We start from the raw sequence: 14,630 nt of genomic DNA on the forward strand, positions 1-14,630 counted from the left end.
AAGTTTCATTGGATTTGCTCACAGTGAATGTAACCTGAAGCGGAGAACCATCAATTTTACACCAATTGTTGCGCATAATATGATGAATTATGATATGCATCATATCGTCAAAGCACTTCACTCAGCTTCACAGGATACAAAAATTAACGTTATTCCTACTAATGACGAAAAATTTATCGCCTTGAACTTTGGTGTACATATTGAAACGAAAAAACGCAAAACAATGAAGTCACTGTTTACGAGTATCTAAGATTTATAGACAGCTTCCAATTTATGCCAGGTAGCTTAGATAAGCTAATCCAAACCTTACCTGCTGACAAATTTACGATCTTAGACAACTTCTACAGAGGATACTCAGCCGATCAACGAAAGCTGTTGAAAAAAAGGTAGTTTTCCCTACTCATATGTTGATTCTTTTAAAAAGCTGTCTGAAACATCACTGCCTAACATTCAGAACTGGAGAAACAGTCTCAGAGATAATAAAGTTGATATCACGCAAGAACAACTTGAACAAGTCTGGAAACTGTTCAGAGAGTTCGACTGTGTCAATCTCAAAGACTTTCTCGAGCTCTATTTAACAGGAGATGTGCTCCAACTAGCGTGCTGGTTTGAGGAACTAAGAACAGTGTGCTATGAGACTTACGGGCTCGATTGCGTTCAGTTTTATACCGCTTCGAATTTGTCAGGGAGCGCCTGCCTCAAAGTTTGCAAGCCCGATCTTGAATTGTTAACGGATCGCAACATCTTAGATCTAACGGAAAGAATGATCCGAGGCGGTTTGGCATCAGTGTACAGTTCTCGGTTGGAAATTGCCAACAATTCACTCCTCAACAATTTTGACGAATCAAAAGAACCATCGTCCATACTGTACATTGATGCGAATAACCTTTACGGTGGAGTCACGCTACATTATCCTCTCCCCCTCAAGGACTTTGAAATTGTAGAGGAAATCAGTTTGGAAGACATTCTGAACACAGACGATGAGGGGGGATATAGGATATATTGTAGAAGTGGACCTTAACTACCCAGATGATTTACATGATAAACACAGTGACTTTCCTCTCATATCAGATAAAGAACCTGTTGATCCTATAGAGTTGAGCGAATATCAGTCTGAACTGAAAACTGCTCTAAACGTTTCAAACAGTAAAACTAAAAAACTGAGACAGACGTATCACTCAAAAATGAACTATGTCACTCATTATCGGAACCTAAAGTTTTTCATATCGAATGGAATAAAAGTCGACAAGTTGCATCGCGCAGTCAAATTCTGTCAGTCGAAATGGCTCTCAACCTACATTCAACTGAACACCAACAAACGTCAGCAAGCAGAGTCAAAACTGAATCAAGACTTTTATAAATTAATGTCTAACTCCGCATTCGGCAAACTGTGTGAAAGCCTAAGAAATAGAGTAACCGTAACTTTCGTTAGGAATGATGTTGAATTACTCAACGCCACCTCACAAGGAACCATCTCTTCAATCAAAATTGTGGATCAAGACCTTTCCCTAATTACTAAGAAGAAACAGTCAATTAGTTGGACAAAACCCACAATAGTAGGCGCTAGCATATTGGAACTTTCTAAGCTCTTCATGATGGATTTCCATTATAATGTTATGAAGATCGAAACCGAGTGTACTCTTTTATATTCTGACACAGACTCATTTATTTACAAAATAAAAAGTCCGAACTTCTATGAAGATTTAGCCAAAAATTCAGGGTTGAGAAGCCATTTCGATCTGTCGAACTTCCCAGAAAATCATCAACTACATGATCAATCCAATGAAAAAACTGTCCTCAAGTTTAAGGACGAACTTGCGGGCATGGCAATTGAAGAGTTCTGCGCCTTAAAACCTAAATTATACTCAATAATTGCAGGACAGAATGCTAAAATGTCTGCCAAGGGGACCAAGAAGTATGCACAGACCAAACTAACACACGAAATGTTCAAAAAAACATTACAGAAAGGCGATCTTTTGAGACTCGAAAACATAAAATTTAGCTCTGAAAAGCATCAAATTCATACTGTTTGTGTCAATAAGACTGCTTTAAGTGCCTACGATGATAAGCGATACATCAACACAGACCGTACAACGACAATACCGTTCGGACATTACAGTCTGAGAGAAGAAATATTCGCTAAAAAAATTTGTGAGGACGTTGAATGGGGAGTAGAACCCCCGAAATGTACACTGTTTTTGACTTACCTGAAGGAGGGGAAGCGTCTGGTTGGGAGACCCCTGATCCTGGTTTCAATCAACCCTCATACTCAAATGAACAATTGAATGATGTTGTTGATTTCAATTTGGTATCCGATCAAGAGGATGAAACCAATCAGGAGACCCCCAATCCTTTTATTTTACTTGAAGCGGAAGAGAGCCCTACCACTTCAACGAGTACTGAAAACTTCTCATTGGAAAAAATCAGAAAAAGAAAGGCTATCAGTCCAAAAACGGATGATGAAGCAGACAGCAGCGAGATTTTATTATCACCAAAAAGTTTTCGAGAAGGACAAGAATCTACTTTGCAAAGCAGTGAAGAGTCTCCACTATTGCTCAAAAAACGCACCCGTGCTTATATAGATGACTCTGAGAGTGATTGAATTGGTATTCATTCTGTATTTTGAATTAGTACATCTTTAATAAGAAAGGAAAGTTTCAAATTACAAAGAATAAAATACTGTTAATCAAATGGTCTTTTCAATAAATCAGGCTAATAATATACTAAAAACGCTTACTTTAGCTGAATTTTCCCGTTCTCCTGGCAAAAAGCTTGCCCACTTTGTCTCCCTGACAAAGGTTAGATAAGTGATGCAAATATAACTCTTTTTTTGTAGAAAAAGCTGTTTTACAGAAAGGACATACTTGGTCTTTAATGTTGCCAGAACAAAGGGACTTGAAACAATAAAGGGGATTTGATATGAGGAAGTACTTATGGCGAAGGTGATGGGACAATTGGGATAAGAAAAAAATTGGCTGATCACACTTTTTGCAGTACTTTAAATATCGATTTTTATGAAACTTGGAAAAGTGATTCAATTTTTCTTCCGAATCTGTAAAAGTAAGCTCACACGTAGTGCAAACCGGTTGTGTCATGACTCGTTTCTTTCATTCATAACGCTTCGTTCATAGTAAAACGTTTCTAGCTCTATTCATACAAGAAATATGGTGCTATTTCTAACAAAATTCCCAATTGAAGACCCATTCCAATGCCCTGGAAACCATAAGTTTTATCAAAGTTGCAGACACTCATAAAACTACTCTGACCATTCCACCACTCTCAAACTTGACAGTCCAATTTACCCAACCACAATTGCACACCCATTCCAATTTTAATTTACCCTCCACTTTTGCCTCTCGCCGTAAAACCAATTTTGTAAAAATCCCCCAAACACTGACAATTAATTTACTTTAACTTTGAAAAACAAAGTTCCAAGGCAGACCGCCGCTTTGATTTAATTCCCCCTAAATTCATTAACCATAAACAAAACTTGACAAGTTTAAACAATTCCAACTCTCTAAAATGGAATAAAAGTTCAACTTACAAAATGAATACCCTTCATGCGCGCGGTGGAAGAATTATTCCAAAACTTCCCATATATGAATACCCACATGAAACTTTCCTAAAAAATACAAGTATGGTAATCCGCCTTTTCACTAGAACAAAAAACTTTGACGCAAAATTCCGTTTTTCAAAGGTAGAAAGTCTTGTAGGGGGGGGGTCGGACCCCCCCCCCCCTACAGTCATATGGCGGATTACCATACTACTTAGGTAATAGGCAGACAAAAAAGAGAAAAAGGGGGCAAAATTAAATAATAATTTGGCATTTCTCCTAAACGATTATTTTCAAAGTCATGAAAGTCATTAGCTAAAAAATGAATTAATTAAATAGGTTCGTTTATTTTGACCAAAGGAGGTGCTTGAGGCCAGTAATTAATCAGAATATGACTCACGTATAAGAAAAGAACGTCAAAAATCAAAAATGAGTTTTTTTTTGCAAAAAACCTGTTTCGAAGCCCGTAAATTCATTACGAAATCATTAAAAACATAAAACTTTGTACACGTGCATCTTCTTTTGATGACCTCAATCTCATATGGAACCTGTAATAAACGAGACTAGGTAGCAATTAGACATAAAAAATCAAAAGATAAATTTTTTTTTGAAAACTACTATTTTCAAACTCATGAAAGCCATCAGCTATATTTTCAATTCAGAAAACAGAGTCATTTTTTTACCATAAAACACAATGAGACGTCTCAAAATCCCGCAAATTTCAGTCGGCTGAAAAGACAAAGTCAAAACGACAGTTAAAGACAAATGTAAGAAATTCAATTAAATTCAATGGAAGCAAAAATTTAATGGAAGTGGAATTAGAGCTAGCTCCTTTTGTAGTTTAACAAGATTCTGTTAGATGTTTTTGAGAGTGTATTTCCGGCAAAATTAATCAAAGAATCTTATTTTGGGCAATTTTTAATGGAAAAGTCTGAATTTTGAAATAATTCGCCAACATTTTGCCAACACAATTTAATCAAAATAGTCAACAATACTTTTTGTCTTTAAAAATGAAATCGACAGGACTATTGTTAACAATTTTTACATATTTAATTGACGAAGTTTTAGGTGAAAATTCCTGAAAATGTGAATAAAAAAAAAGACTATTAGACTGCAAATGGGTCTAATATAAACAAAATTTTAAACCTTGATAACTCGCTCTAGAAAAAAATTCGAAAAAATCTTTTCACTTCCATAATCTACGATTGACGGCTTTTTAATGATACTACTCACAACTCTCTACTACGATGAATATATCGATTGGTCAAAATTGGTCAAAATTGTTGAGTATATAGTTCCTCCCCCCCCCCCCCTCAAGATGGGTAGGAACAAGCATGGCGGAGAAACACAGAGAGAATTGTGGAAGAAAAACGAATACACCAAAATGAGCAAGTGCAAAAACAAACAACAATGAAAATCAAGACTGGTATTTAAAAAAATGTGCCTAAAGATTACACCTGATCCCTTTTTGAATCTATGAACAATATTGAACGCAAACTTATTGGAAACCACTGCCATAATCGTCGATCTCGAAAGTAGGACAACAAAAAATTGTATTTATTGCCTTGCTCGTTTCTTTAATCTAAATACCAAGAGTCAACTATAGGTATCAGTGTAAATCGTTATCTCTTTTGATCTTTAACCGCTCAACGGCTCGAAGCATTGATGCGGCTATATTCAGATAATATAGTCATGTTTAAAAGACATTGCTGACTAATGATGCTTAGTACCATCATAAATGTGCGTCAAAATTTAAATGAATTTCTAGTTAACCTGCGCAAAATTAGTTGAAAAGGTATAAAATTGATCCAACAGGCAAGCAGTTCGTACATTAGAAAGAGCTTCTAAATCAATTTGAGAGTTTTCATTTTGCCAAGGACCAGGTCCCTAATCTTCCGGTTGTCTTCTTCCTCGCAAAAAGGCGCGAGACCAGAAGAGGTATCATTGACCTCTAGAATGTACTCTTTACGTACACCATTCACGTCTTTGCAACACACAACATCCATCGTACAAATATCCAGCCCACCGAACATTCTAGAAGCTAATTTTATCCAATCACAATATCTGTGAAAATTTTTTGCAGTGACTTTTGGCAAGACCTCTGTGAGAAATTCGTCCACAGTATTTCCATAATGACAATAGACATCGTTTGAGGCATCATTCCCAGAGGCAGAACATTCTGGAAGAAACAACTCACCAAATAGAGCGGAGCCGACGTTAGTTTTCCAGTTTCCAGATATTGACACTCTCGTAAAAACTCTCACATCATTTCCTATTTTCTGAATTCTTAAATCAAATTTTTCGTCACCGTCAATGAATGGCTCCACAGTGCAGTATTGTCCATTTGTCATTTTTAGAACAGACTGGAAATCTTCCATCATTACATGGTCCTTGACGACCATCTTTCCAGCACCAGCATGAGCAAAGCCAACTTTGGCAACTGCTGGAAACTGATATCCGTACATCATACCGTGCTCACAGCTGAAATACACCTGGTCAATCAATGGAAAATGTTGACATTCAGGTGTTTGTGATCCAAGACCAGACGTGCATTCCCGGTCGACTTCTCGCTTGATCCTCACAAGCTCCGCATGAACAACTGGCCGATCACACGACAAATAGATGCTCGTTAAAGAGTTCACACTCGGTACTCCCGAATACATTAAACCGAGCAACATATTACGACAGTCTTTTGCGGGTATTCGCACTTCATTTCGGACAAGGATAAAATTCGGAACAACTCTTATAGAGGGTTTGTTAAAACGCTTTTTAGCCTCACGTGCGGGTAAAGTCGATAAAGATATTTCTACAGATGGGTTTGGTTTTTCACTTCGGAAAGGGTCACAACTCACATGAATGATATCATCCCAGCCACATTGGATGACTTCAACGTTTTCCTTCGATTCCTCAAATAGTTTTGCCCAGTTACATTTGTAATCACTATCCTTTTGCGTACCCGATAGCACATGCAGTGTGTTTTGGCGTTCTCCGTCAATCACGAGCAAGGTAGTCTTCGATTTTGCCATTTTCAAGTAGCAGGAATTGCGCCTCGGTTATAATCGTTTCATTTTTTCAGTAAATCTTTATAATATAAATAGAACGCAAAATAAGATACATCACATTCTCCACGTCACAATTACGTTACAATCACAGCAGTACTGTATTGATTATTTACCTATTATATATCAACAACGCACAAAGAAAACAGTACCGTACTATTTATTCAAAACGTCACACGAAGTTATTTGCATAGAATAAAGATCATATCACAAAAGAAGACCAAAATAACCGCAATAATTGACAAAAAGTGAGAAGGTAACATGGGAATTAAGGGAATCAATTGAAAACAACAGGATGCCATGCTCAGTACAGCTATGAAAAGACTCAAATTTCCCTTAAAAGAATTTGATCGACTTTTGTGACCATCGTATGATCTCAGATCGGCCGACGTTTTTACTGCTGGACTGTATATCGGGTCAAGAAATTATTTAATGGAAATTTGATATGGAAGTTTCCTGTTGCAAGTGGACTCTAAATAGAGAAAAAACAGTTAGCGTAGCTTTTCTGTGAAACCCATGTTGTTATTATAGTCACGGAATTGTCATTATGAAATCAATATTTATCCTGGAAGATCTAAAGTATGAACCAAATAGGATTTTACATCTATTTTATATGGGAAAATGTCCGACTTCTACCTAATAGGTTGATCCAAGTGAACCCAGTTTGACACAGAAATTTTTTATTTTCCTACGTAAGTGCGAGTTCATGGTGAGCATGAATTCGTAACCTAGCTTGTGTTGGAACACATTGGATTTCTCGTTCCTTAGCAAAATTTTTGTTCACAGCTTGTGGTTAGATGTTACTTTCTGATATTTATAAAGCTAGATTTTTTTGTTTTTTTTCAGCCTTGTGTCAGAAACTGAGCTTTGATACTCGTTAATAGGAACTCGAAAAACTGCACCAAAAACGATTCATGGAAAGACGACACTCGAGCTTGATACGCTAAAAAATTAATTTGCGCATGTTATAAGCTTTCAGCTGAAATCTTGACTAAAAGTTTAACCGTGCATATGTACAGTATACGTCTAAAACCCCGGAAACAAACACAGCTACCGCAAGAATGAATAATTCAGTGAACGCTTTGAAGAAAGGTGAGATATATTTCAACCGGTGAAAAAAAACACTTCTCAGTTGGCTCTGCAGCACGATTGCGAGAAATTGAGAGAATCTGAAAAAATCCTTCTTCTAAGAGTTTTAAAAACTTCTTGTAAGACTGTAATCAATCGAAATTTGCTTTCCAAAAAAAACAGAACACGCAGGAAAACAAAAAAAAAACGTTTAACAAGAAGACTTTATAAGTACAGAAAATATAATAACAGTAAAACGTAATAGTTGTATTAATGTGAATATCTTAACAAAGGAGTCCTATCTTTGCTCAACGTTCACAAAAGCGAGAAATATTGGCGAAAACTTTCTTATTAGCAAAATTAACGAAATGAGCACATCTCTAGTAAAAAAAAGTGACGTTCGAATCGTTAGAAAACCAATGACGTTTTAATTCCTCTCGAAAGAGCTTTGAAGCAATTAATATAACGCGTGGTCTTTTGTATGCAATATTTTCTTCTGGACGTTTTGTTCATGAACACGCTGCTTTTTCACTTCTTGGTTGGCTTTTCGAGCTTATTTTTAATTCTATAAGTTAATTGAATTGTGTTCTCTCAGAAATTAAGTCTGTTGCCAAAATAAAAGCAATTATGAGCAGGAAGAGATAATAGCTCGTATAGCGTAGTGGTTAATGTCTCTGACTCTCTAATATGAGGTTGCGGTTTCGAACCACAAACAAACCAGAAACTTTTGCTGAATAAAAGATTGTCTATGTTTTCTATGAAATAAGCAGCAGAATCGTTGGTCTTTTCTTTTCAGTGTTGTCATACGTAACTAAAACATTGATGCCAGTGGTTCGAAAAAATTTATCAAAGTTAATATATTGATACAAGAATCCAATCTCCAGTTTCTGGACCGAAACTGGACCGCAATCTAGTTTTCAAGCAGCCCCTATTTTCTTGCAAGGTCGGCCAATTTGGTTAGAAAACAATTGAAAATCTCAAAACTGAATTAAATCAATCCTTTATCCTAACTTCCGGCTTCTGATTTAGAGTTCTGAAGCAACTGTTGATTTTTTTTCAAAATTGCACCAATTTAAGATATAATTCGCAACAGATCCTTTGAAACGATCAATGTTTTCTATTTTTTCTCAGATAGAAGATGTTGGGACAATGCTTGTTTTCTAAATATGACAAGTTTTATAACTTAAGTTTTGGTTTTTCAACAAATTAATGACCTGCACATACATTTACCAAATTATTTCTGAAATCAAAAAGCTAATAGAGTGATAAGTTATTGAGCTGTAATGAGTGCTCAAATGCAAAAAAAAAACAATAAAAAGTCTACGGTTTGATTATCACCAAAAATGAAGAACTAATTATTAAAAAATTGGCAATAAAACTTGATAAGAACGAATTTTCATAATTTGGAAAAAATCAATGTGATTAGTTTTTCAATCAACTAACAGGAACACTCTTCTTTCAAAGCCATATTTGTTTGATGGCTTTAATTTTGAACGATTGAAAGAAAAAAGACAACAACGGGAAAAAAATAAAAAGAAACAATAAAAAAATCACTGCAGGGAGAACTTGATACCTAAATTTAGCACAAAAAAGTTAATTAAAACTAATCTTTTTTCAAAACCTTAACTTTCTTGGTTGTTTCACAATAATTGGAAGAAATAAACATTGACAGAATTAGCACTAATTTTTCCCACAAATTTGCGCAATAGAATAGTGGGGCGAACGAGATAAGAAAATTGATTAATATCGAGATTTCATTATGCTTCTACAATTATTGCCAGGTTGACATACTCAAACATTAACCACTTTTCGAAAAGAGAGGAACTGTTGACACTTTTCAATTTTGTTAAAGAAAAAAATAGATCACTGCTATCAGGACATTTTTCCGTCGAAAGCAGAAGAATGAGCAGTTGAAAGGTTGGGCTCTTCTTCTGACTGTCTTAATGCGCAAATTTAGCAAAAGAAAAATTAAACTTTTTTTCTGAACATTGATGCATTTGGTTAGAAAATGTTATTAAAATTTAATTATTCGAACTTAATCGATTAGTTTGTTGGTTCTTTCCTAATATTTTCCTCCAAAAAAATCAAAATACAATTTTGGGCATCGGGGGGACGGTGCATCCAGGGTTCAATTGGATGAAGTTCACCAACTGAGCAGTGTGTGACGTAACAGAGCTCAAAACTGGTAATTGAAGATCAGAAAAATGTATAGATATGTATCGACCTAAACGAGCAGTTTAGCGATACTGAACGGCTTTTAACCAAGACCTGCGTTGTTCTGAAAAATCTTGCTTACAACTCATGTAAAAATGGTGGTCATTTGAAAGATTTTCAGAATTTTACCAAGACTGACAATCTGGGTGTTTAAAATACTATTGAATTACGACTGATTGCTGAACATATTATGCCTGATTGGTTTTAATAGTTTGCCTTGAGATTAAGTGCCACAAATCAATATTACAATGGTCGACTTGGGCAACAAAAAAATTTTACTCTCGATTGAATACAAAAAAACTCCGTTGAATGAAAAAAATTTTTAATGGTGAACGATTTCAAACAATGGAAGTTAAACTCAGGCAACTTTTGAAAGACATGGGTATTTAACAATGTTAAACAACTGCTCAATATCACTTCAACGCCTAGAGGACAATGGTAAAACTCTTTACTTGCCGATAAAAGTGTTAACAAGTTTCAGAATTTAGAAAATCTTATCTAAAAAAAACAAATCAGTGTGAACCACTAACAGGTAAAACTAACAGAAGAGCAGCTAGACATGAATCAGTTGACGAAAGAACCAGTTGAATGTAATTGAGTCTTTCAGCCAAAATTTAATAACAATTTGTGACGAAAACTGCACAAAATTCAAATGCACATTGCAATGGCTTCTCAAACAACACAAGCGTCATACTAACTCCCAATACATAGAAAAATAGCGTTCGACACACTAAACAAAGAGAATTACTATCATTCTAAGAGAAATACGATATAGAAGGGATATGGAGATCTAATTTCTCTCATAAAATCCCAGAGATCTTGCAATTTTCGGCAAATTCCAACTTAGCATTTCTTGTTCTCCTTTACTTTATATCCTTTTCGTAAAAGTATGCGTCATATAAAAAAAGAAAAACTTCACAGTTCTTTTTTTGCTTTTGCCTAAATTATAAAATCAAAGCGAACTTAGATATGCGTTTACACACGCACACTAACAAACACAAACACACAAACACACACACACACACACACACACATATATATATATATATATATATATATATATATATATATATATATATATATATATATATATATATACCTATTTATACTGAAAGTATTATAAAATAAAGTATCAGAAAGATAGTAGAAGTTGAATTAAATCAATATGAATGAGGTTGTTTCCTATTTCTTGCTTTTTTCTGTTTCTCCTCTGCAGGCGTTTTATATTTGTCTCCATCATTGATTGGAATTTAAACAGAGAGTGGCTGTACGTCTCAAAATTTGCAGTGAGTTATCGGCACACAAACAGACACATAAAAAACTCAGAACGACCAAATTTTTTTATTTATATATGAACTTTGTAAAAATTCGAACAATGAAAATATGGATCAAAATTGTTGGCTGAACGGAACAGGACACAATAGATGTTATTTATTAAAGTTGTTACAAAATTTTTGTTATAGCGGCTCATAGCGTGCCTTGATTTCCAATGCAGTTAGCACTGCAGAATTTTTGACAATTAAAACAAACGTTGTTTTCATTAATTATGGAAACAAAACCACGCCTGCGATTGTTTGCTTTAGTCAGTCTTGGCTTCCTCAATCTATGGAACCTCGATCGGTTGGGCTTTTACATAATTTTTGCGCCATAACCACAGAGAAAAAATTGATGCGATTCCTAATGTACTATTCTTCATCATCAAATAATTTCTGTTACAAACGAGTATAGTCTTAAAGTTCAAAAAATAAATATTACAATACCTAATAAGATTATTTTTGTCGCTAATTTTTATCGGAAAGAAATAGGTCTCTCAGAGTATTGGACCTTTTGTAGCAGTACTTGGCTCAGGTTAACGTAAAGCATCCATCCAAACATTTATTGTGTGGTCAATATAAAATTAATTTGTCGGCTTCTCAGGATGACAGTTAAATTGATGTTTTGACCGTAGTTTGTTAAATAAAACAATTTTCTCACAATCACACTAAATTCAACTTACCGACTGACTTGGTTTCTCAAATCTTGAAACTAAAACAACTGTTAGGAACTACCAACAATTGACTTTTCAGCTTTGTACATAGAATAAGAAAAATAATAAGCAACTCAAATTAAGTAACAAGAAAATGCTATTGAAAACTTGGAAACTAATTAGCAAAAAATGGTCATGGTATATGCTAACTGGCTATGAAAAAAACTTTTGGAGCTGGTGCCGGACATTAAGTTCATTAGAATTAAATATAATTGGCAGCAGCTTATTGATATAACTATCGATTTGACTTATGCCAATTATGTCATCCCCATCAAAAATTGACAATCTGTGCACAACTGCCAGGGTTACAAACGCAGTTTTGTAGAACGGATTGAAAAAAATCAAAGAATTCCAATTGAAATCATAGGGGAAAACTTAAAAAAAGCAAAGCAAAAGTGTACAAACTTAGTGCAGTGAGACAAAAATCCAAATAGTATAATAAAAAACTGAATTTAATAAAAATTTTACCAATTTTTGCAAAACATATTCACTAATATTTGACAATGTGCTCTACAAAAAAATTGGTTGCAATGATATCACATTATTTCCAGAGCAATGAAGTAAAAGTTTTCAAAGTTTTTGCCAATGTAAAATAGAACACGAAAGCAGATGTTTTTTGACAACTCATTCTAAGCAAATTAAACCCTCCATCTGTGAATAATTTGCAGTATTGCTAAATCAGTGCTTTTTGGGAAATTTCCTGAAACTTCAAAAACAAGCAAGGTATTTTCGATACACAAAACAGGAAAAACAATTTCAAAAGTGTCGTCCGATTACTGTTAAACCAACCCTCGGAGGTGTTTTTGGAAGGTTTCTTTCTTCCGAATTAAAACAATTTTGACGAACAAGCAACATAATAAAATCAAATTTAATTTGTCTTCAGGGACACAAGAAGTTTTAATTTATCATATTTTATTGTTAATAGTGATAATATTATATTCAGAAAGAAAGGACCACATTGTCCCTATAAGGCAATTGCTTAAGCTTTTTTTCTTAAAACCAAAACCAAACTCTTGTTCAATGAACAAAAACCTTCGATAGAACTAACAATCACCGGGGCTCTACAGGTTAGTGTATTAGATCCCTATCTACTGAATTTACTAGTTTGACATCCATGTTAGCGATACATTAGTATTTGAGACAAACTGAAACTTGATTTTCTTTGCTGGCACACTTACTGCACAATGGAAAGTTTAAAAAAGGTTAATAAAGATACTGCTTAAAAAAAATCTTGTTTAATGATAACAGACGAACACTGAATAGCAGAAAACTTTTTATCTAGTTAACGTGTTAAATTGGATGAAATTCGTTGAATGATAAAACTGCAATAAGAGGCAGATATCTGGGAACGGAAACTGATTATGAACTGAAATTTGTTATTAACTTCCAAAACATGTCTAACGAGCTGCAAAATCAGCATATATATCGTATCATAGGCGTGCATTCTTCAGTAAGAACCAGCGATAACAGGTCTATAAGACAGACATTCAACCAACTTTTCAATGAGGAATTTAAATTACGGCACTGCTAACAAATCTGTTTTTAATCAAGATGAAAGAGCAACAAAAATGATATTTTGGAATTCTTTTAGGCTTTAATTGTATAAAAGCCTTGCTAATTTACAATAAGAATTAAATCTGCTACATTAGAGAACTGTATTTTTGGGAGCTATTGCAGTTAATGACAAAAATTTTGAAAAGGAATAAGAACACCTCAATGTTAATAATTTCACAACAAATGGAGAAGTCTCAAAGTTTTTAAACAGCATAAGTAGACGGCGAATATCGGGAAACAGGGAAAAATTAACAACGAATAAAAAAATTGAAGACGGGGTAAGATTATTTTTGAGTAGATATGATTAATTTGGTAAGAAATAATTTGATATCTGTAGTAAGCTGGCAAATTTTCCGAGCGATTTGTTTTCTGGATAATTTGGATTGGGTAACGATCATCTCTTAAGTTCATTTTGGTAGCACTTTTATTCTGAAACAAAAATTGCCAGGGCTTGTTTCTACGGCGATGCAGCCATAAATCATAAATCATAATTTCCTATTTAGAGTAATGATGACTGAAATGAGACTCATCATTTGTTTACTCACCAAATACCACTCGAGGGTCTAAAGATCTGGGTGGTGCTCTCTCAAAAAGCTGTAATTGTTGTCCAATATGTACCTTGACAGCTTTATGCAAAGTTCATAATAATGATAGTTATTAAATTGGGCCAAATTGGAGGTTTTTGGGAGAGGGTCACTTATTTCGTCGACTACAGTTGGTCAAGGCTGGTTCAAAAAATTACCTACACTGACCCAGCGACAATAATAGCCTCGATGGAATGGCAGCCATGTCGGCTCTTGCTCAGCGATATAGCGTTGATTCTAAAGAAAATGAATCTGAGTGGTATTTGGCGTGTCATGAAATTGGAACAGATGTTCACTGGACAGGACGTAAACAAACATATAGAAAAGGTGAAAATTGTTAGCTGCTAATTTGTTATCATTTTTCCGGCCCCAGACAACTTTTAAAGCTCTTAAATGTTTTTGTTGCTAGTTTTTTTGAGTTTTAGTTTAGAAGCGTTGGATACGCTCAGCAGTACAATTTAATTTTATTGCGATATACGTTTCGCTTTAAATGGCCTTATAAACAGCGTTTCATTGAAAGTTTTAATTCAATTAATCCCTACGTCCTTTTGCCCCACGTATGTTACCAGGAC

The 14,630-nt window shown here is 34.7% G+C and overlaps 1 protein-coding gene across 1 annotated transcript; it reads right to left on the minus strand.

The window, feature by feature from the left end:
* Window positions 1–5,292: 5,292 nt before the first annotated feature.
* Window positions 5,293–6,972, minus strand: LOC142358154 (synapsin-like). Its single transcript, XM_075409615.1, has one exon. The coding sequence runs from the start codon at window positions 6,577–6,579 to the stop codon at window positions 5,398–5,400; it is 1,182 nt and encodes a 393-aa protein (XP_075265730.1). The 5' UTR covers window positions 6,580–6,972; the 3' UTR covers window positions 5,293–5,397.
* Window positions 6,973–14,630: the final 7,658 nt, after the last annotated feature.

This window comes from Convolutriloba macropyga, unplaced genomic scaffold, assembly GCF_964194025.1.
Source record: "Convolutriloba macropyga unplaced genomic scaffold, txConMacr16.3 SCAFFOLD_3597, whole genome shotgun sequence".
Classification (NCBI taxonomy): Eukaryota; Metazoa; Xenacoelomorpha; order Acoela; family Convolutidae; genus Convolutriloba; species Convolutriloba macropyga.